Here is a 24,765-nt window from a genome sequence, read left to right as displayed (position 1 = left end):
ATATTTTTAATTGTAGTGAAAATATACACAACAAAACATAACACAATTCAAAAATTGCTGCATGTATAATTCAGTGACATTGTTTACATTCTTCAAGTTGTTCAAATATGCTAGCTACCTGCAGTGTGATGGATCACTTTTGTGTGGCTTTTCTAGCCGTCATCTTGTAACTCACACCCAAGTGACTGGGCAAGACTGTGATAGGGTAATTGTAGCCTACCAAAGGGATTGGCCCGTTTTGCCATTCTGCTGGGCTTGAAATGAGCCACCCTAGAGGTGGGAAAGAGAAGATACCACCACCACCAAGGAAGAACAGCCAGGAGTCAGCACATCATTTGGACCCAGGATCCCCGCGCTGAGAAGCTCCTGGAACCAGGAGACAGAGAGAGAGAGATGTAACACTGAAGGCAGTGAGACTCAGTAGCAGAGACCCGGCAGCAGGAGATAGCATGGTGGGCTTTCTGGCCCTCAGGGAGAGAAAGCTGAGTGCCTTTGAGCAGAGGCCTAGGGCCAGGGAGAGGTGCCTGTGAGCAAGGCTGGGAAGAGGCTGTCCTGACAGAACTGTATCCTTGAGTGTTCCTGAGGCTGAATTGCAACTTGTCACTTCCCCAACAAGCCTCATAATTGTGAGTACGGCCTGTGAGTTCTGTGTGGCCGTTGCAAGGAATAATTGAATCCAGAAAGAAGTAGAGAGTGTCATGGGAGGGATGCTTGGTGTCAGAATTAGTAAAGATGGCTGAGAGAGGAGGCATGTCTGATCCCTGTCTCATAGGAATCAGCCTTGGGCTATTGATCTTGATTCTCCTTCACCCTAGTAAAGTTAAAGGAGGTCAGAACTTCCGCTATGCCATTTTTATGCCACTCTTTTCCAAATTATTTCAACATCATTAACATACATTCAATGCATCCTAAGCAAAAACCCCCTCTTTCTCCCTCCCGCTCATCCTTGGTAACCACTAATAATTTTTGGTTTCTATACAATTGCTTATTTCATATAATGAGATTATACAGTATTTGTCCTTTGTGACTGACTTATTTTACTCATCATGTTTTCTAGGTTCATCCATGTTGTGACTTGCATCAGGACTTCATTCCTCTTTATGGCTCAATGATATTCCATTGAATGTATATACCACATTGTGTTTATCCATTCTTCAATTGACGGACGTTTTAGTTGTTTCCACCTTTTGGCTATTGTGAATAGTGCTGCAGTGAACATTGGTGTACATGTGTCTCTTTGCATAGCTTCTTTCAGGTGTAACTGCTGGGCCATATGGTAGTTGTATGTTCAACTCTGAGGAACCACCAAGCTGTTTTCCACAGTGGCTGTACTATTTTATACTCCAACCAGCAATGGATGAAAGTTCCTTTTTCTACACAATCTCGCTAACACCTAATGTTTTCCATTTTTTTTTTGATCAGTATCATTCTATTAGGGTTGAAATGGTATCTCATTGTGGTTTTGATTTGCATCTTCCTAATGGATGCCCTGGTGGCACAGTAGTTAAGAGCTTGGCGGCTAGCCAAAAGATTGGCAGTTTGAATCTACCAGTTGCTCCTTGGAAACCCTCCTTGGAAACCCTGTTCTACTCTGTCCTATAGGGTCAATATGAATCGGAATAGACTCGAAGGCAACGGGTTTGGATATTTTGGTTTTGGAATGGCTAATGAATTTTTTAATTTATTTTTTGTTTTTTCGTTTAACATTGTAGTTTAAATGAAGTTCACATTTCAAGTTAGTCTCCCGTACAAAAATTTATACGCACGTTGTTATGTGACCCTAACTGCTCTCCCCATACTGTGACAGCACACTCTTCCTTTCCACACCTGATTCCCCATGTCCATTCAACCAGCTTCTAACCCTCTCTGCATTCCCATCTCTCCTCTGGACAGAAGCTGCCCATTTAGTCTTTTGTATCTAGTCTTTTGTATCTACTTGAGCTAAGAGGCAAACTCCTCATGAGTATCAGTTTAGGTCCCATAGTCCAGTCCAATCCCTGTCTGAAGAGTTTGCCTCAGAAATTGTTTTCGTTCTAGGCTGATAGAGAATCAGGGGGCCATGCTCTCAGGGGTTCCTCCAGTCTCAGTCAGACCATAAAGTCTGGCCTTCTTACTAGAATTTGAGTTCTTCACCCCACCTTTCTCCTGCTCCATCAGGGACTCTCTGTTGTGTTCCCTGTCAGGGTGGTCATTGGTGGTAGCTGGGTACTATCTAGTTCTTCTGGTCTCAGGCTGATGAAGTCTCTGGTTTATGTAGCCCTTTCTGTCTCTTGGGCTAATACTTTCCTTGTGTCTTTGGTGTTCTTCATTCTCCTTTACTGCAAGTGGTTGGGACCAATTGATGCATCTTAGATGCTGCTTGAAAGCTTATAAGACCCCAGATGTCACTCACCAAAGTAGGATGCAGAACATTTTCTTAATAAGATTTGCTATGCCAATTGACCTAGATGTCCCCTGAAAACATGGTACCAGACCCCTCCCCCTGCTACTCTGTCTCTCAAAGTGTTTGTATTCAGGAAACTTCTTAGCTTTGGTTTAGTCCAGTTGTGCTGACTTCCCCTATAGTGTGTGTTGTCCTTCCCTTCGCCTAAGATGATTCTTATCTACTATCTAGTTAGTAAATAACCCTCACCCTCCCTCCCCACCCTGTAACCATCAAAGAACGTTTTCTTCTGTGTTTAAACCTTTTCTTGAGTTCTTATAATAATGATCTTATACAATATTTGTCCTTTTGTGACTGACTAAGTTCACTCGGCATAATGTGGAATGGCTAACGAATTTGAGCATCTTTTCAAGTGTGTGTTGTTCATTTGAATATCCTCTTTGGTGAAATGTCTGTTCAAGTTCTTTGAATGGGGCAATGCATTTTGAGGAAAGCAAGAAAGAATCACACATTCTCTCCTAAAGTATGGTTATTTGGAATAGTAGTCATCATTTCAAACTGTGTTCAGAACATATTAAATTTTGCAATATTTTTGTAAGGTAGCTAAGTGATACATTGTGTCATGTTTTGACAGAAGTGGATATATGTGCCTTTGGAGAGAATGAAAATTCAATAAGTTCCTTTAGAGTGCAGACTCTATATTATCATAAACTACAATTGAGACGGTATCCATTATCAAAGACTAATAAGAGTGAAAGCAGTCAGATTAATCTTTTTAAAGGCCATGAAGAAAAGAAAATTAGCTAGTAAATTCAAAGACTTTCCCAAATAGCTCAGTTTTATAGTAGGAAGTACATAGGAATCATTATATTTCTAATTCCACATAAATTCCACTTGGAAATGACATAAGCTTGAAGAAGGAAAACATCTTACCATGTCTTTTAGGTAAGAAGTGATGCTGAGGCTGGGTGCACAGTAAAAGTTAAGCAGGACTAGTGATCTCCCCAGACCAAATGGAAGGATGAATCTATTTACACAGTTCTAATTCTTCAATAGTTTCTTCAGCAACAGACAAAAGTATACAAATTTCTGCACCAAAATGAAATTAAAATATTCTGAGCTTTTACAAAATAATGTTGATGTTCTAAATATAATTTTTAATATTATTTTCTCTTAGCACAATCTTGAGGGGTAAAACTCCTGAATTAGAACAATATATAAAAATATATACTTATATGTATATTTATTTTTATATTTCCCCAGTTTTTTTTTTTTTGTTTTTTTTGGCATGAAATATTTCAAAGTCTTAAACAGGTAATAAATCTCCTAAAAGAAATTTTGACTTAACCAGCTAAAGTGTGAAAAGTTGTTTTGTTACAGGAGGAAGAGAATCTGACATCGCAACCTATTCCTGCTGGAATAAACTGCTGGAGTTCCATGTATCAGTATACAAGATTCAGACCTCAGATACAACTACTCTCTTTTTTTCTTCTTTCCTGTCTTAGAAAACTTCAGGCAACAAAGCAGACAACATTTTGTGATGATGAATACAGTAGTTGCCAGGCCAGCAGGGATGCAATCACATCCAAAGAGTGGTACTGGAACCAGGTGAGATCATGGGCTCAACACGAAGATTGGCTCCTTTGTGACGCATGACAAACTCAGTCCAGAAGACGGCTCTATCTAGAGGTTTCACTGGCTGATCATGATGAATTCTTGATAATTTCATAGCATTCTCTTTATAGCTAAAGGAGAAACACAAAGGCAACAGATTTGAAAGAAGTTAGTTTGCTTAAGGATATCAAGCCCATTTTGAAAATAGTTCTGAAAAGATTTTTGGAAATATAAATGATCCAGAATAAACCCATAGAATTGCAAGAGAAGTAATATATTTTTTACTTGGATCGCCGTAGTAAGTTTAGCTTATAAATTGGAATTTTCTGATTCACAAATATTTTAAAAGGTGAAAATGGAAGTTAATGTGGGAAATTTAAATATTTTCTAGTAAATGAAGTTAAATAAGTTATTCTAAGAGCTATATTCAAGACAGTATTAAAGTAGTTTGAGAATGATCATTTTGAAGTTTTTAACTAGGAATTGTGTCATGTTCAATAAAATGCCTCCTAATGGTTCCCTTTGCTTCCATTCTTCTTTTGTACCCTCAACTGTCTGTTTTCCACCTAGTAGCCAGAGTGATTCTTTTGAAATATACATCAGATTATGACGCTAACCTACTCAAAACTTCCAACTGACTTCTCATCACATTTAGAATAAAACACAAATCTGTTCTCTGGACTACAGGACCTTACAAAATCAGACTTTTGGCAACCACTTCTATCACCTTATCCCATGCACATGCTACAGTAGACATATTGGCTTTCTTGTTGTCTCTTGAACATACCAAACTTGTTCCCACCACAGCACCTTTCCACTTTCTCACCTCTGTCTCTTTCCTGGAACACCTTTCCCTGCAACATCCCAAGGCTCACATCTACTTTTTGATTGAGGTCTTTGTTAAATATCATCCCTCAGACTTTTCCTGGCACACTATGATAGCACCCCTAGGCATTTTCTCTATTGTTTTATGTATATTTTGCTATTTAATTTCTATAATTTTAAATACATTATATTTTTTATAATAAATCTTTAATTCAAGTATAAAATACATAAGAAAAATGCACATTATGAGTAAACATCTAGATAAACTATCAAAAATTGAAAATACCAATGTAACTACTACCAAGATCAAGATATAGAGCTTTTCAAGCTCCCTAGAAGCACTCCTCATCTCATGGAAACTTCCAGTCATTACTCCCATAGAGTATGTACTTGTTTGTGTCTATTTTTTTGTATAGTCTATTTTTTTGTATAGACGTTGTCTGCTAATTCCATCAGTGTATAGTATTCCACTGTATGAGAACACCATAATTTATCTATTCATTCAATGAATGATGGACAATTGAGCCATCATTTTTTTGGCTGTTACTAATATGACTGCTATAAATATTCCTGTATATGTCTTTTGGTGCACATGTTTATACGTTGCTTTTGGGTTTACGCCGATTGGGTTTATTGGTAGATTAAAGGTGCGTGTATATTTGAGTGTCATTGATATTACTAAATAGTTTTCTAAAGTGATTTATTTATTTACATTCCCATCAGCAGTGTGCATGAGTTACCCTTTCTCCACATCCTTGTCAGTAATAGGTATTGTCAGGCTCTTTAACTTTTAGATATTCTGATGGGTTCATAGTGGTATAGAATTCAGGTTTTATGTTACATTTTCCTGATAACTAATGAGGAGAGAAAGCTTTAGCTATTTTTCCATTAAGTGTAATTTCTATAGATATTTTATAGATAACCTTTATCTGATTAAGGAATTTCCTTTAATATTTATGGTAGGCAAATTTTTTTTTTTAATATCATGAATGAATATTAAATTTTATAAAATGCTTTTTCTTCATCCATTTAATGTTCATAATTTTTTTCTTTCATGTTGATGATTAAATTGCATTGATTGCGTTGAAATATTTTATATTATGTGTCTTTCAAGTATCTTCCCTTCTGTGAATTCTATCATATTAAAAAATGTAGTTCTGACAATTAATGACAAAACTGTTTTGATTCTCCTGGAATACAGATTTCTGGGTTCATGGAATTGGGGTGATCCATCCAAGCCATCTGCCCTTAAGTATTCTTTTAAACCTTGAGCCTTCAAAGAATTATTTTCCTAAAGTCAGCTTCAAGTAATACAATAGCCTAGTAAGCAGCTTAGTGGAGATCATTTTGTCTCAGGCATTGGGCTCGTTTGGAGAATTATCTATGTGCAGCCAGTTTTGAGGAGAAGGAACCCCAGAGTCTTACTGGAAAGTGTGTGGTATGTCCTTAGTGACTCTGTGTCTTCAACTGCTTGGAACCCCAGAGGTATTTTGATGTTATCTCCTGGGAAATTAACATAACAATGACCTATATAACCCACTTTCACTGTCCCTTCTTCAGACTCCTTCCCAACTTTTAGGTTAACTGCCTGATTTGAATCATATCTACTCACAATAAATACATTCTGTCACACTAATTTTTGGTGTTTCTCTAAGCATTCAGGTTTTTGACATTACCTACTACTTAATATTTATATATTTTTTAATTAAAAAATTGAATTGTTGCACTATTGTTTTCCAATTAAATCTGTGGAATTATAATACAACTTTAATATAACCAGTCGAAAATAAAAATTTCAACTTGGTTAAAAATTAGCCTTTTAAAAATGAGATGATAATCATTCTTACTGTTGACAATAGAAGCTATCTATAAATATTACCTAATAAAAAATATATATTATACTCACGAAGTGTCATTAATGACCGTGTTCAATACATTGAGCAAATCTGTACTTGACATTGTGTTCAAGTTCAAGCTGACAGCTGCTCCCTTGGCCTTCATGTGAGCAATGTTTTCAGGTTGATCAGCAAACATGGGGAGTCCCACCATGGGAATTCCATGGTAAATGGCTTCATAGACACCATTGGTTCCACCATGAGTGATAGAGCTTTTGTTTTGGGTTGACCTAAGAAAGAAATAAAAAAAAAAGTTATGAGTCCCATAATTAGAAATAGAAATGGATAGTATAAGCCAATATAGGAGGCAATATTTTCTGCAGAAGATTAATATACTCAAGGGATCACATATACACCTGCAGATTATTACCAGAGGAAACTGTAGGAGGAAACAAGAGAAAGCTTTGGTGTCCAGTTGATTTGTCAGTTAGACAAGTGTGGGAGGAATCCAGAGTCAAAGAATATCATGCTCAAAATCACAGAAGGATGAAGGAAACTTGTCTCTTAAGAGTATAGAGAACCATTCATTGATACATGGAGTATCTCAGGGGATGTTAGGAAATAGAGGAGAAATGATGGATTTGTGTTGAACACAATGTGTTTTGTGTCCTATTAGGTTTGCACTTTACTCTGTAGGCAATGTGAGCTACTGAAAGTTCAAAGGGAAGTAGTGCTATTTCCCTAGAACACCTTAAATAAAGAACTATAGCAGTAGTGAGGAAGATAAATTTGAGGTAGGAAAACCTGGAGGCAAGAAAGACAATCAGTAAGCTATTGAAAATTTATAGGTCAGAGGTAATTAGCACCTGATTGCCAATGTTTCCAAAGCAAAAGTTGGATTGGTTGCTGTGAACTATTATTCTTCAGATATTCTCTTATTCAGAGTTTTAGTACTTGTTTCTCACAGTCTTACCAAGAAGATCATTCTGGGGGATCCACTCTTACAGCCGAGTATTAGTTCCCAATGTAGCTGGTAGCTTGCCATCGAATCTCCACACAACCTGTTAAAGATGAAGTGAACGCTTGAGTCCATGAGTAAGATAATAGATTGATAGTATTTTTTTTATAAATTAAAGGATACTAAGAAGTCATCTTAGTATGATAAGGTATCTTTTGTCCAGAAATGTTAAATAATGAGTATTATTCAATAGGTTAAAAAATTAAAGTACTACACATCTAAGTACTCATTTATCATGTATTTTTTTGTAGAGCTTACTATAAAATGCTATTATTTGTTGGAAAGAGCTGAAGGCAATTAGATTGTAAATGAGGAACTATTGTACTTAGGAAGCATTCAAGAATCAATCAAAGCTGTAGTGTTTAAAACGCAGTTAACTGAAATTTCCACAGATTTATCTCCTGGGGCCATCTCATGTAAAAAACACCAAGTTTTACTATAGAAAAAGCTTTGCTTGCTGTAGCATTTTCTGAGGAAGATAGGTGAGAATTTGCTTATGTTTACTTTTTTGTAAAGCATTTTGATGAAGAGTTACATCTTTCTACCAAAGTAGAAAGTATAATAAAGTACACTACATTATAATAATTCTCAATAATATTATACTTTATTTTACTTGGAACAAACAAAGTTTCTTTTCCTTATGCACTGAATATAAATTATTTTTGATTAAATACTGGAAGAACACTGCTACCTTCAATCTTTTAAACAGAAATTTGTTGAAGGCACAATCTCAGTTTTTTTTTCCTAAGGCATTGGTAGTAGAATTGTTGTTGTATGGTAACATATTATGAAACAAGCTAGGAATTTCAGAAACAATGATATGGAGGGTATTAAAATAAAAACTAGTTGATGATGCCACATTATTATCATTCACTATTTTGTTGTTTTTGTTGTTACTTGCTGTCGAGTGGGCTCTGACTCATGGAGACCTTACGTATTACAGAATGAATCATTAACCGATACGGTGCTACCTTCATCATCATTGTTATTTTTGACTCCATTGTTATGACTATTGTTTCAATTCTTCTCATTGAGGGTTTTGCTGACTCTCTAATTTACCAAACATAATGTTCTTTGCTAATGATTAGTCTTTCCTGATGATTTGTCCAAAATAAGTGAGCTGAAATCTTGCCATCCTTGCTTCTGAGAAGCACTCTGGTTGTATTTCTTCTAAGACAAATTTGTTTGGTTTTTTTTGGCAGTCCACAGTATATTCAGTATTCTTTGCCAATACCACAATTAAAAGGCATCAATTCTTCATCAGTCTTCATTATTCATTGTCCAGCTTTCACACATATATGAGACAATTGAAGAGATTGTGTCTTGGGTCAGGCGCACCTTAGTCATAAAGGTGGCACCTTTGCTTTTTAAAGCTTTAAAGGGGTCTTTTGCAACAGCTTTCCTAATTCAGGAGCTCTGGTGGCACAGTGCTTAAGAACTATGGCTGATAACCAAAAGGTTAGCAGTTCGAATACACCAGCTTCTCCTTGGAAACTCTATAGGGCAGTTCTACTCTGTCCTATCTGTCCTACAGGGTTGCTATGAGTCGGAATCAACTCGACTGCAATAGGTTTAGTTTGGTTTTTGCCCAATTCAATATGCCATTGGGTTTCTTGACTGCCACTTTCATGATTTTTGATTGTTGATCCAAGTAGAATGAAATCATTAATTACTTCAATTTATTCACTTGCTGTGAAATTGTTAATTGGTCTAGTTTTCTTCGTGTTCAGGTGTAAGCCACAGTAAAAACTCTAGTCTTTTATCTTCAACACTAAGTGATTCAAGTTGTCTTCATTTCTGGCAAGCAAGGTTGTATCATCTATAATGGTCATTGACCATGTTGTTGTTAGGTGACTTCGAGTTGGTTCTGACTCATAGCAACCCGTTGTACAACAGAAGGAAATGCTGCCCAGTCCTGCACCATTCTCGCAATCCTTGCTGTTTGAGACCATTTTTGCAGCCACTGTGTCGTTCCGTCTCATGGAGGGTCTTCCTCTTTTTCGCTGACCTTCACTTTACCAAGCATGATGTCCTTCTCCAGGGACTGGTCCCTCCTGATAACATGTCCAAAGTGTATGAGACAAAGTCTTGCCATCCTCGCTTCTGAGAAGCACTCTGGCTGTATTTCTTCCAAGACAGAGTTGTTCATTTTTCTGGCAGTCCATGGTACATTCGATATTCTTTGCCAACCATAATTTAAAGGCATCATAATAACCTCAAATAGCAAAATTAGCAGTTTCTGCTATTAAGTTACCTAGTCTCACTTTATGGACTAAAAAAAGAAAAAGAAAAAACTAAACCTGTTCCCTTTGAGTGGATTTCGACTCATAACCACCGTATGGGACAGAGCAGACCTGTCCCGTAGGGTTTCCAAGGAGTACCTGGTGGAGTCGAACTGCTTGCTTTCTGGTTAGCTGCCGAACTCGTAACCACTACATCACTAGGGTTTCCACTTTATGAACTAGAATGCCCTAATTTGGAATGCCCCATGTATCAAAGATGCTACATCTAGCTCAAAGTAGTACCTAATCCCACAACTGTCTCTTCTCAATTAAATGAAATCCCAAGGAAGCATAGGTTACTGGAGAAATTTTTTTGAGGCAGGTTTTCTGTCTATAATCTGTCAATCTGATTTCAGCCAGATTCCAGTTCCTCAGAAATAAAAATAGTGTGGGTTACTTGGAAATAGTTTCAATCAGACATGAAGGTGGCAAGTAGTTTGCACCCAGTGAGACAGCTCAGATTGATCTTATCAGAAAATTAATTATAGGATTATACTGGAAGGAGAACTTTTGTATTTTTTTCTGTGTCTGACCTGACTCTACCCAATGCTTTTTAGTGATTGCCTCTCGTTTTTTGCCCTAAACACTGAGAAATGAACTGTTGTTACTCTGATTGACCAGAACAGTTATATTAATTAGGCCACGGTTATTAATGTTGTTGTTGTTAGGTGCCATCGAGTTGGTTCTGACTTATAGTGACCCCATGTACAACAGAATGAAACACTGCCCTGTCCTGCACCAACCTCATAATTGTTATTATGCTTGAGCCCATTGTTGCAGCCACTGTGTCAATAAGTCTCTTTGAGGGTCTTCCTCTTTTTAAGTAATTGTCTACTTTACCAAGAATGATGTCCTTTCTCAGGGATTGGCTCCTCCTGATAACATGCCCAAAGTATGTGAGATGAAGTCTTGTCATCCTTGCTTCTAATGAGCATTCTGACTGTACTTCATCCAAGACAGATTTGTTCATTCTTCTGGAAGACCATTGTATATTCAGTATTCTTCACCAACACCGTAATTTAAAAGCATCAATTCTTCTTCAGTCTTCCTGATGCTTTGTACAGCTTTCACAGCCATATGAGGCTATTGAAAGCACCATGGCTTGAGTCAGGCACACCTTAGTCTTCAAAGTGACATCTTTGTTTTTTAGCCCTTGAAAGAGGTCTGTTGCAGCAGATTTGCCCGATGAAATACACTGTTTGATTTCTTGACTGCTGCTTCCATGGGCGTTGACTGTGGATCCAAGTAAAATGAAATCCTTGACAACTTCAATCTTTTCTCCATTTATTGTGATGTTGCTTATTGGTCCAGTTTTGAAGATTTTTGTTTTGTTTATGTTGAGGTATAATCCATACTGATGGCTGTCGTCTTTAATTTTCATCAGTAAGTGCTTCAAGTCCTCTTTATTTTCAGCACGCAACATCTGCATATCGCAGGTTGTTAATGAGTCTTCCTCCAGTCCAGATTCCCTGTTCTTCTTCATATAGTCCAGCTTCTCAGATTATTTGCTCAGCATACAGATTAAATAAGTATGGTGAAAGGGTGCAACCTTGACGCACACCTTTCTTGATTTTAAACCCTGTGGTATCCCTTTGCTCTGTTTGAATGACTGCCTCTTGGTCTATGTACAGTCCTCACGAGCATAATTAAGTGTTCTGGAATTCCCATTCTTTGCAATGTTATCCATAATTTTTTATGATCCACACAGTCGAATGCTTTTGCATACTCAGTAAAACACAAGTAAACATCTTTCTGATATTCTCTGCTTTCAGTCATGATCCATCTGATATCAGCAATGACAAGCCTTGTTCCACGTTCTCTTCTGAATCCAGATTGAATTTCTGACAGTTCCCTGTCAATGTACTGCTGCAACCATTTTTGAAGTATCTTCAGCAAAATTTTACTTGGCAGGGCTAAAGAGACTTTAACGTCAAAAGTTTGTGCCCCTTCCTTAGTATTGCCATTTCCTGCTTTCATAGGAGGCAAAGCCTCGCCCCCTTGGGCAACTACCTCTGTAGTTCCTCTCCAGGATTCCACATGGATGGGCCTAGGATTATTTCTGGGTCTCTGCACAGAGGGCTGGTTTTAAGATACACACTATCTTCGCCTTGGGAGAAGAATGGGCCATAGCAGGCAGAAGGAGTTCTAATTTCACCTGGATTTGAATTTTAATGTCCAGCTCATCCTTTCACAAAATTCTCTTTCTAATATTGAGTTCTTGTGCAGCAAATAATTTAATTGTAATTTGATGCCTCTCTGCTGCTGCCCATAACTTCCAGAGTCCTTCTTTGGGAAACGCTTTAATTTGCAAGGTAAGATTTGGGCATTCTTATGTTCCTGGTCATACTATCACAATAGCATCAAAACTTCACACATATTCTCTAATATATAAATGTTTCTGAGAGCAATATAAAACTCAGTTTGGAATATGTAAGCAAATGAATCCTGCTTACACTATTTTTGAATTTAACCAATAAAGAAAAATGGGAATATGAGATCATTTTTATCTAATTGTATTATGAAATTCTCCTCTGTTTGTGGAAACCATTTTAATGGACCCTCTTTATGGACTTTGAAGAGGCTCACTCAAGTAATTGTTCGGCACAAAGACAATTTAACATACCTTCTGTGGAATCCTGGCAAGGTCTGAAGCAATCAGGTTAGTCCCTTCTTCTGGAAGGTTTTTGACCATTGACCCCAAACTGAAAATCACAACACCATCTTCTCCAGAGCTCTGGACAAACTCTTCCATTTCCTGAAAATATGTAATTTTTTTAAAGTGAAAAAGTAATAGTACGGGGAGATTTTTGTTTGTTTCATTTTGTTCATTTTCTTTTTCTAGTTTTAAGAAAATAAATACAGTCACTTCCAAGTAGGCAAGTACTGTTAAAATAGTTTTCTAATATAACATGCCAAACTAGTAAATCCCTTTAGAGGAAAATGGGTGACATAAAATCCATTTTCTCTACCCAGTGTATAACCAGAACAACCTGGCATACTGTACAGTGCAATTATAACTTTGAGTACTAAAAAGCGTATAATGCTGTGCTAAACAATACTGAGACCTAAGCAAAAATAATTTAGTGATTTGTTCCAGGAAGATAAGACTGTGGACCACTAAAATAGCTTACTTATCAAGGCTAGCAGCTTGTGCATCTAGACTAGTTTTAAGACCTCACTTCATTGTGTCCACTAATCCAAAACTATTATGTCCTAAATTACATCCAACAAGTTCTCTACTTTGCAAAGCTGTCCTTAATATGACATAGCTCAGGCCTGAACAGCTTGAAGATACTTTCCTCTGACTTCCCTTTTCTGAAACAGTAATCAAATTATGTCAAGGTGCTCTTTTCCCTTCCTTTAATGTCAAATAAATGGAGCTTCGTTTGATAACAGGTTTTTTTTTTTTTTTTCTTAATGGTTTTTGAGGAGTTGACAGTTGACTTAAGTAGTCATGAGGCTCTGAACTACTTACAGGATTTCTTGAATAAAGGGAAAAGAGAGTCTGTAAGGATCCTTGAATTACTTTGCATATTATTTTCTGTCCAATATATTTGCTACTGAGATTGATCCCTTTCTGGGAAGTTTTATTTTGGTGTGTGGGCTTTCCTGGTTATGAAGGCTAAAGAGAGGGTACATATAAAGGTTTTGGTATAAGAAAGGAAGTGCCCTTGTTAAGTTACCTGTAGGTACATCAGTAAGAACCTCTATTTTTAACCCCAACCTTTCCTGGTGTTTCAAATTCCCATCCCAGCAGGATCCCTGAAGTATAGCCTCTGATAAGACTCTGATCTATTAACGTTTTTTCTGTGGACATTACAGTAATTTTCTGAAAGATACAAATATATGTAAGAATAATTTTTCTTCAAGATATTTTATCCTTTTTCTTTCTGGCACAGACTGAGAATGTTGAGTGTGCTATATTAATCTTGTCTCATACTAAGGAAATAGCATTTCAAACTTTCCTACAGTTTGTTTTCCTCCATTTTCATTAAAATTCCTAATAAAATTGCAATGGCATATATTAGCATTATTTTTATATAGACTCCTTAAATCTTGGGTATAATTTGATTGTGTATTTGATACTGGCTCAGATATTCCTAAAGGATCTGAACCAATGGTTGATAATGAATGTTACAAATTTTGCCTACAAACAAATTATATTAGGCAGATAATACTCCTTGGGAACGTGAATTAATGAGTAAAACATCTGGTCAACTTATGTACGGACTCATAGAGGCCCATGACACAAAATTTTGAAAAATCTTCATCTATAGTCTGATTTAGTAAGTATGTTACAAGTTAACATTTAACTAGTCATTTCCTGCGTGATGACCTACTCACTATTTTTGATGTCAAGCTTAGCTAGTGATTTAGGCCATTTAAATGGTTGAAATAAAATTATATGTTTTCTAATTTTATGCATTACTGAATGATTTTTAATACATCACTCCAAGTAACTCCTTTTTTTTTATTATTGTGCTTTAGGTGAAAGTTTACAGCTCAAGTTAATTTCTCATTCAAAAATTTATACACATATTGTTTTGTGACATTAGTTGCAATCCCCACAAGGTGACTGCACACTCTCCCTTTCCATCCCTGGTTCCCTGTGTCTATTCAACCAGTTCCTGTCCCTTCCTGCTTTCTCATCCTGCTTCCAGACAGAAGCCGCCCATTTGGTCTCATGTATCTAATTGAACTAAGAAGCACATTCCTCATGTGTGTTATTTTTTGTTTTATAGTCCTGTCTCATCTTTGTCTGAAGAGTGGGCTTCGGGAAAGGTTTTAGTTATGGGTTAACAGAGCATTTAGGGGCCATAGTCTCGGGGGTTCCTCCAGTCTCTGTCAGACCATTAAATCTGGTTCCAAGTAACTTCTGAGAGAAGCTTTTTCCCACAAATTGTATTAACAGGTTACAATGATCTCTGCTTTGTTTTATGCTGTGAAACTCTGTGATGTCAAATCAGACTGGATCAAATGCTGGAGTGCATCCAGAAATGTCTTGGAGGAAGAAAATTATGAGTTTGCCAGTATATATTCTAATACACATTTGTATAAATGTCAGAAGAAATCCCTCCAGTCTAGATTAATGACCAGATATTAAAGCTTCTAAAAGAATTTAAATTTTGCACATGCTTTCTTTGGTTTCTTGCTAGTACAACTAGCTAGTATAACTCTCTGATTATCCTCAGAAGTCAGTTGTTTCTAGAAATATTATTATCACTTGTCTAATGTAAAACCTATGACCAGTTTTGCCCTTTATTTTTACTTTATTTTATTTCTTCCTTACTCTTTTCCCTTTTTTAATCTTGTGGAGTCTATTCTCTTTACAAATCCTTTTAAATCCTTTTGTTGGGGGGAGCACTAATAAAAATTGTAATCACAGTAGTTAATATTCGTTAAGCATAACCATATGCTTGGTTCTGTGTAAGGGCTTTACACACAGTAGGCCATTTTATTCTCATACCAGTCCAATGAGATAGGAGCTATTGCTGTCCTTATTTTAAAGATAAGGATGCTGTGGCATAGAAAGTTAAGTAACTTGTCCACAGTCACATAGCTAGAAATCAGCACAGAAGCAGTTGTATATTTGTATTTATGCTGTAAATTACCTAGTTGATTATACCATGAGGGATAAGAAATTCTCCACTTACCCCAAATTCATGTACTCTTCTCTTTATTGGAAATTATATCTGTAAATGTCACTCACAAGGATCTGGCACTTTGCCCTGCCTTGTAATTCAGTGGTGCCAAGTGTTTACACTCATCCTGCTCTTCTCTCTGCACACATGCATTCACTTCAGAACCTGTATCTCTGATGACAAGCTCTTCTGAGGTTCACATGTAGGGGAATAAGCTTGCCTGATGACTGGGCCAAAGAAACACACACAAGTACATTTTTCTGCATTTTGGACTATAAGCACAAGTTTAGATAAAATCAAATCAAATCTTTTTTTCCTTTAATTTTATCTGTCTTTCTCCTGTGCACCCTTATTTTTATAGGGAAGGGATTATAAGTTTGGGTAGAATTGGAGTCTTTCTGCATGTGCTGCCTATCAAAATATTATGTATTATAGCCCCACATCCCATCTTCTCTAGCATGGACTTTGAATATAGACACGCATTTTCACTTTTGCTGTAACACTATTAGAATTTGCTTGTTTTAAATACTTTGCAATTTAGGAGAGAAGAACTGCCATACTATCTCAATCTTACCTATCATAATATTATTTGTGCTTTATTGTATATAAATGCATATACTTGTTTAATGTTTATGGTTTATCTTGTCATCTAATCTATGAGCTTACTAAGGACTGGGGCTGTGTCTCTCGTTCATCACTCCCTATCCAGTCGTGAGTAGAGAATTTGGCATCTAAAGTCTGACACAGAATATACTATGTTGAACAAATTATCTTTTCTTATACGCTGTGCAGTGAAAAACTCTTTTAAAATGGCTATATGTGCATGATCTGACCTTTCTCTCAACCTTCTCTACAACTATAATGTAACCCACAATCTTGTGGTGATAATAATAAATGAAACATATGATGTGTGAGGGAATGGTGTGATGAAATTTTGTACGTATTCCCATATCTTTTCCACAAGACATCTGGACTGGGAATGGAAAACACTCTTTGAGAGACCAAAGTTTTACCTTAGGCAAAGGTTTGGCGGGTTTGCAGTGGAGTCCTCCCACAAATTCAAAATTAAGTAAGAATGGGTGAGGAAATTCAAAATCCCAATATGTTCGTATCAGCCACATATCAGCTTTCCCCATCAATTCACACAGTGTCGTGGGTTTTCCTGAAAAATAAAATAAAGATAGGGAAATTTATAAATTTGTAAGTGTTGCCACTCATATATACTTTTCTTAGAAGACCTAGGAATAAAATTTCTGGTCTGTGTATTTCAAGATGCTCAAAATATGTCTGTGTTAAAAATTAAAAAAGATGTATGAACCAAAAAAAAAGAAGAAGAAAGAAAAAAAGGTCATGCAAGTAATAGGCTTACATATCTAATCAGAAACTTCACCTCTGCAAGCGTTATAGATTCAAATGTTCATTAAAAATTCTTTTTTTTTTTTAATGTATTGCAACTTCACCCAGCTGATAGATTTTATTTCTAGGCTAATATTTCTCTATAATTGTCTATGTATGTGATGAATGTTACATTCTAACTGCTCATTTTTTCCTTTTCCATCTACATGGTACTAACTTTGTGTTTCTTTTATATCTGTGACATTTTTACTTTAGTCTTTTGGCACATTCAACATATTTTATTTTCTTTACCAAGTGATCATTCTCCACCTGCAGGGCAGACCCATGTAATATGGTTTAACATGGGCCATGGGATCATTTCAGGAGCCACTTTGCTGCTCAGTGAAACTGTAGAAACACCCCAAGGTCCATGTTAGTGGTTTAACATGAAATTGTTTTCTAAAGAGGTAATTCTTAGTAAACCTCCACATCAAGTATGGATTTGCAGTGTGAGGAATTTGCATTGTCCATGCTAGCATCCATCTGGTGTACAGCCTCCAGAGAACAAACAGGTTACCAGTGGAAAGTTGAATACCCTTTAAGGGTACAGGTAAAGGCAGGCAGAGAAGCCCCAGTGGACCAGGTATTCTCCTTGATTGTGACGTTCGTAAAGGGGCCTCTAGACACTAATGATGCAGAGTTCATTAGGAATCAACTAGCCTTTTCTTCCATAGCTGAGAAACTCACTCTCCCGTGTTTGTTTTACTGAAGGAAGCTTATTGGTGAAGCAAATTCCTGGGACTTCATGATCATTAAAGTACCTGATGAATATTAAACCCTAAATAAAGACAATGTCTTTCATTTTTATCCCTATGTCATTATATTTTTGCCTTCTAGGAAACCTGAAATATTCTGACACATATTGATTATTGCAACAAAATTTAGAGATTGCTTCCTGATAACTATCTGAAAATAACTGAGCCTGAAAAACTACCCCATTATTCAGCAAATCAAATACATTTTCTTGCCTAAGTTGGTGCCTTTCATCTCCAGAAAAATTGAAAATATTACCAAAAAAAAGAAGATAAGCATTACTAAGCTAAAGGAGAGACACCTGCAAAAAGCTGCAAATTTCTCCTTTTACGCATTTATAACGTGGCCATGGAATCTTCTTTCTCTATTTCTATCCCTAGATTGAAATTAGCAAAGCTGCTATGGGAGTCTGCCCAAGGAGTGATACAAAACTTACAGCTCTGATTGGAAAACAGACTTGGTTGTATTTGCATCAGTCTCTTGTACATCTGTCCTTTTATCTACCTAAAAGATTCCCTAAGTTTCTTTGTGGATTTAGATTATTTGCTTAGTCATTTATTTTCTACAGAACCACCCACCTACCTACTCGCTACATTCGTCATCTTGTTTTCTTCTTTGATTGCTTGCCGTATCATGCCGTTTTTCTTCACTTTGCGATCTGTGTGCTTATTATGGCTCCCGTTCAGTTCTAAGAGCTTATTTTTTATGACCTATGATTCCTGATTAATTTTCAGCAGATTTATCTTAGAGACTTTGGTTCTGGCTTCATGCTTTCTATGACTGTCACCCATAACTTCATACAATACATATAGTCATTGGTTAATGTTTTTATAACTAGGATCCTTACTTCTTTAATAATCTTAAATTAATGTTACATACCTCCTTAGCCATTGTAATTATTACATTTGTGCTAAGAATGGTCAAGTTCCACCTAAAAGAGCTATTTTTCTTAAATGTCCAATTTTTTTTCAATAGTAGCCAAAGAAAAGGATGCTTTACATATATTAGTAAATGGTGATGAGGAAAGATTTCTCTTGGAGAAGGTAAATTTAGGCAATTTAGATATATATGATAGCTATGAAATGCAGCTGTTAAAAAGGACACCCAGATTAAGAAAAACTAAACTGAACTTCTTTTATGAGTATACTCAGTGCTTAGCAGAATGTCTCTCTAAATAGAAAGTAGAGTTTTAAAGACTGATACCTCTCTTTTCTTTCAGTTAATGCAATATGCAAAGTGTTATGTGCAGCTACCAGACTACTGTGCTTCAATCCCATCTTCATCACTTCCTTCCCATGAGACCTCAAGTGATTTACATAAACTTTCTGTACTTCAGTTTCCACATCTGTAAAATTTGGCGAATAATGGTGCCTATGAAAAGAGTTTTTGTGTATCTTCCCTGAGTTAACTAATACAAAATGCTTAGAAGAGTGTCTGGAAGAGAGTAAGCTCTTAATAAATGTTTACTAATTTTCTTGTGCCCCCTCAAGACAAGAAACATAAGAGGATCTCAATAAATACATGTTATTGAATAAATTGTTAACAGAATTTTGGTTAGAAATCATTCATATATGAAAATGCATTAGACCAGGACATTTTGCTTCATTTTTCTAACAGAGGGGAAGTGGGAATGTAGAATCAGACACCAGAGACTGATCATTCTAATGTCAATCCTCAATGTTTTAAGTTTAATTAACAGATTGTTTTTAATCCATTGAGAAAGAAGGAGTAATCAGGAGATAATTCACAGAGACTAGTCATCCGGAACCAAGTAATTCCCTTCTTAAAAGAGATATTAGATGGTTACATAAAAGAAATACTACAGATATAAAAATAGAAGAATGGAGTCTGGAAGACAAATATCAGAGACTTTGATTTTGACAACTGTAAGAACCTTATACATGATCTCATAGAAATGTTTAATTTTAAAGATAAGTAAATAGAGTTACATAACATAGCAATGTGTTTTTTTACTACAGCCAGTTTCAGAAAGTATGTTTCCTCATGACTAATTTTTACTTGACGTTATCAAGATGGTCAATGAAATATCTCATTGTGGTATATTTAAAATGTCCACACATTCTTTGCGACTCCTCTATTAGTTCTTGTTGTTATTAGTTGCTGTCATGTGGATTCTAACTCATGGTTATCCCATGTATACAGATGAGAACTGCTCCACAGTGTTTTCAAGGCTGTGACATATAGGAAGCAGACCGCTGGGCCTGCCTTTCATGGTGTCTCTGAGTGAGTTCAAACTGACAACCTTTTAGGTAGTAGTCGAGTGCTTAACTGTTTACACCACCCAGGGACTCCTCCTCCATTAGTAGGTGGAGTCAATTTTTCTACCCTTTGAATTTGGGCTAGTCTTACCTCCTGCTTTTACCCATATAAGAGAGCAGAAGTGAGACTGTATGACTTCTGAACCCAGGCCTAATCTTCATGCATGCTCTTGGAATTCTGCTCTTCTATGAAAAAGCTCAAGCTTGCCCATTAGAGAGGCAACATGAAGGAGAAACTCGAAGTGCCTTGATAATCTTCTAGTCCTGAGACATGTAAATGAGATTTTCTTTTAGCCTTTTGTCCCATCAAACTGAGAGCTAACTGTAGTTGAATGAGTGAGCTTAGGCCTGCCCCAAAGGAGAAACATTTCACTGATTCCAGCCCAAACTGCTGGCCCACAGGAGCATGGGCAAAGAATAAGATTGTTTTTGTAAACCCTGAATTTTAGGATGACTATTTATGCAGCAATAAACAGCTGGTATACTCATGATTTATGATAAACACAGTGCATATGTAACTCTTTACATAAACAAGCCCTAAGAATATTAATATAGTGGTTCAGTGTCAAACTGGAGTAAAGTATCCAGTGTCACTGAGTTCTAGCTTACTTTGTATAAGCTCTCTGTAATCGTTGATATATTTTGACTGAGAAACTTTTATATTTCCATTTCACCATTACCTCAAACAAAATATACATTTCTTTTGATCCTATATTCCTACATGTTTACTCTAAACCATACAAAAAATCAAGATTTCTTTCCACCCACTAGAGGTAAGAAAATATAATAAATGAACCACTGACCTACCTAATGCTTCACTGTAAAACTGATCCCACTTCTTGTTAAAACTCTCAAACATAAAGTCAAAATGTAGTAAATACAACATATTTGTCACTATCCCCATAATGTCATTTTGTCACTAAGTTCTGACATGACTACAGGTACATAGGAAGGAGGGTATGGAAGTCCTCCACAGAGTTTTTCATATGTATTGCCTGTACTAAATCAAAGAGTGTAGATAAAAGGAGGTTAAGAAGCTCAGACAGCAGTTCACAACAAGGAAAAATGGCACCTCCAAGAATGACATCAAATTTCAACTCTTTCAGTTTCTTCATAAGTTTCTTGTTCAAAACTGCATCTTCACAGAGTTTTTGAATAGTATCAGAATATTCATGATGTAGTTTTTGCATCTTTGGACCATATGCCCACAACGTACTCTTCGGTAATTCAAATGTCCATGTCATGACCCATTTCATAAAATAGGAATCTAATTCATCTTTAATAAAGGATGTTGGATAAACCTCAAAATTAAGAGCAGATGATTTATTGGGATCCACAAGGATGGAAGCTGAAGACGTCAGCACGGTCACTTCATGGCCCCTCTGAACAAGTTCATCCAGTATCGTCTTTAAATTTAACCAGTGACTGTATTCCATTGGCCACATAAGCACCTTTCCACACGACCCACATCTAAAATAACAACATAGCTGTATGAGCACAAGAACTGAAGCCCCTTTTTTAAGCAACGTAGTAAAATGCAATCCTTCCTTATAAAATTCCCTTACTTTGTGATCTGGCTCTAGCTTATATGCATGAAAGAATGAATTAAGAAGTTAAAATGTAACTGCCACAGATCAAAGTCCAAATGGTTGGAGTGCCAGCAGCAGAGGTTGTGGAATACAAGTGAATAAACTCTTATACTTGTATGTGTGTATAATAAATCCCAGTATCTTTGTAAATGCTGTCTCTAGGCTTAGAGGATATTGTCTTTTATACAGGGACTTTGCATATAAGAGAGCAGCATTATGTGAAATAGACCTTTTTATTTCCTCCCCCATATTTTATACGTGTTATATTAGCTCTATCTCATTTCCCTTGTCTTTTCTCTTCTGATCACGGATACTATTTCATCTTTTTCCCTTCTATCTAAACATAGGCATCCTTCAAGTTCCACTTCATTTACATTTGTTTATAAGAAAATATTTCCTCTTAGCCTCTAACCAGGGAGGTAAAGAACCTGTATAAAGAAAACTACAAAACACTACTGCAAGACACCAAAAGAAATCTACATAAATGGAAAAACACACCATGCTCGTGAGTAGATAGATTCTACACTGTGAAAATGTCAATTCTACCCAAAGCAATCTACAAATACGATGCAATCCCGATCCACATACCAACAGCATTCTTTAACAAGAAGGAAAAACTAATCATCAACTTTATATGGAAAGGAAAGAGGCCCCACGTAAGTAAAGCATTATCGAAAAAGAAGAACAAAGTAGGAGGCTTCCTGACCTCAGAACCTACTACACGGCTACGGTAGTCAAAACAGCCAGGCACTGGTACAATGGCAGATACTTTGACAAATGGAACAGAATCGAGAACCCAGCCAACTGATCTTTGACAAAAGCCCGAAGTCCATTAAATGTGGAAAATACAGTGTTTTTAACAAATGGTGCTGCAAAACTGGATGTCCGTCTGTAAAAAAAAATGAAGCAGGACCTATATCTTACACCAAACACAAAAACTAATTAAAAGTCGGTCAAAGACCTAGATATAAAACGACTAACTATAAAGATCATGGATTAAAAATAGGGTCAGTAATAAACCAAACCCATTGCAGTTGAGTTGATTCCGACTCATAGCAACCCTATAGGACAGAGTAGAACTGTCCCATAGAGTTTCCAGGGAGCCCCTGGTGGACTTAAACTGCTGACCTTTTGGTTAGCAGCCGCAGCTCTTAACCACTACACCACCAGGGTTTCTTGGTCAACACTAGGGGCCCTAATATACAGCCTAAAACAGGATTCAAGCGACAACTAATAGCACACAAACACCAGCAGATAAGCTAGATAAATGAGATCTTCTAAAAATTAAACACTTAGGCTCATAAAAAGGCTTCATCAAAAGAGTAAAAAGAGAACCTACAGACTGGGAAAAAAATTTTGGTTATGATATATCCCACAAAGTTCTGATCTCTAAAATCTATAGGAAAATTCAACACCTCTACAACAAAAAGACAAATAATCCAATTAAAAAATGGGTAAGGGATAAGAATAGACAATTCACCAAAGAAGACATTCAGACAGCTAACAGACACATAAGGAAATGCTCGTGATCACTAGCCATTATTATTATTATTAGGTTCCATCGAGTTGGTTCTGACTCATAGTGACCCTGTGTAAAACAGAAAGAAATGCTGCCCGGTCCTGAGCCTTCCTCACAAGTGTTGTTATGCTTGAGCCCATTGTTTCAGCTACTGTGTCACTCCATCTTGTTGAGGGTCTTCCTCTTTTTCACTGACCCTCTATTCTACCAAGCATGTTGTCCTTCTCCAGGGACTGGTCTCTCCTGATAACATGTCCAAAGTATGTGAGACAAAGTCTCGCTATCCTCACTTCAAATGAGCATACTGGCTGTATTTCTTACAAGACAGATTTGTTCATTCTTTTGGCAGTCCATGGTATATTCAATGTTCTTCGCCAACACCGTAATTCAAATGCATCAATCCTTCTTCGGTCTTCCTTATTCATTGTCCAGCTTTCACATGCTTGTGAGGCAACTGAAAATACCATGGCTTGGGTCAGGTGCTCTTTAGTTCTCAAAGTCGCATGCTTGCTTTTTAACACTTTACAGAAGTCTTTTGCCACAGATTAACTAACTCAATTACGTCTTCTATTTCTTGACAGCTGCTTCCATGGGCATTCATTGTGGGTTCAAGTAAAATGAAATGTTGCATGTATTATTGAGTATATTTGTAGAAAAGTTTTACTAGCACTATGATTTGATTTAAAAGTTATGTGTACTTAAAATAGTTAATGCCAAGTTGTTCAAAGATAGGTATAGTGATTTTCCTTACTTTTTATTGGTTGTGAGAGTTCCCATGTCTCACATTTTCTCAACACTAGGACTTATTAAATTTTATACACCAACATCTGAGATTAAAAAAAAATTGTATACATTTCCACTTTAGATTTAGATTTTTTTTTTCTTTTCTTTTTTTTTTTTTAATTGTACTTTAGGTGAAGGTTTACCCAACAAGTAGTTTCTCATTAAACAGTCAGTACACATATTGCCTTATGACATTGGTTAACAACACCACGATATGTCAACATGTTCCCTTCTCGGCCTTGGAGGACCTTTTTTTTTTTTGGTGAAAATATACATAGCCAAAGATACACCATTTCAAAACTTTCTACATGTACAATTCAGTGACGTCAATTACGTTCTTCCAGTTGTGCTGCTATTCTCACTTTAGATGAAGGTTTACAGAACAAAGTAGTTTCTCATTAAACAGATAGTACACATATTGCCCTACGAAAATTGTTAAGAACCGCACTACATGTCAACACTATCCTTACTCAAACTTGGGTTCCCTATCACCAGCTTTCCTGTCCCCTCCTGCCTTCTAGTCCTTGTCCCTGGACTGGCTGTGCGTCATTAGTTCTGTTTTGTTTTATGAGGCTGTCCAACCCCCGGCTGAACGGTGAACCTCGGGAGTGATTTCACCACTGAGCTAAAAGGGTGTCCGGGGGCCATACTCTAGGGGTTTCTCCAGTATCTGTCAGGCCAGTAAATCTGGTCTTTTTTTTGTGTTAGAATTTTGTCTACATCCTTCTCCAGTTCTGTCCAGAACCCTCTGTTGCTATCCCCGTCAGAGAAGTCAGTGGTGGCAGCCGGGCACCATCTAGCTGTACTGGACTCAGTCTGGTGGAGGCCTTGGTAGCTGTGGTCCATTA

General features: G+C 36.7%; 1 protein-coding gene across 1 annotated transcript in view; it reads right to left on the bottom strand.

The window, feature by feature from the left end:
* The window catches only part of LOC101352043 (UDP-glucuronosyltransferase 2A3-like), a 173,994-nt gene that overhangs the window by 108,772 nt on the left and 40,457 nt on the right, over positions 1–24,765 (bottom strand). The window contains 3 exon segments of the mRNA XM_012557555.2: positions 12,581–12,712; positions 16,613–16,761; positions 20,834–20,874. Coding sequence (XP_012413009.2) covers positions 12,581–12,712; positions 16,613–16,761; positions 20,834–20,874 — 322 coding nt within the window.

The sequence above is a fragment of the Trichechus manatus genome, unplaced genomic scaffold (assembly GCF_000243295.1).
Source record: "Trichechus manatus latirostris isolate Lorelei unplaced genomic scaffold, TriManLat1.0 scaffold00108, whole genome shotgun sequence".
Lineage (NCBI taxonomy): Eukaryota > Metazoa > Chordata > Mammalia > Sirenia > Trichechidae > Trichechus > Trichechus manatus.
This window is presented reverse-complemented; position numbering and strand designations above follow the sequence as displayed.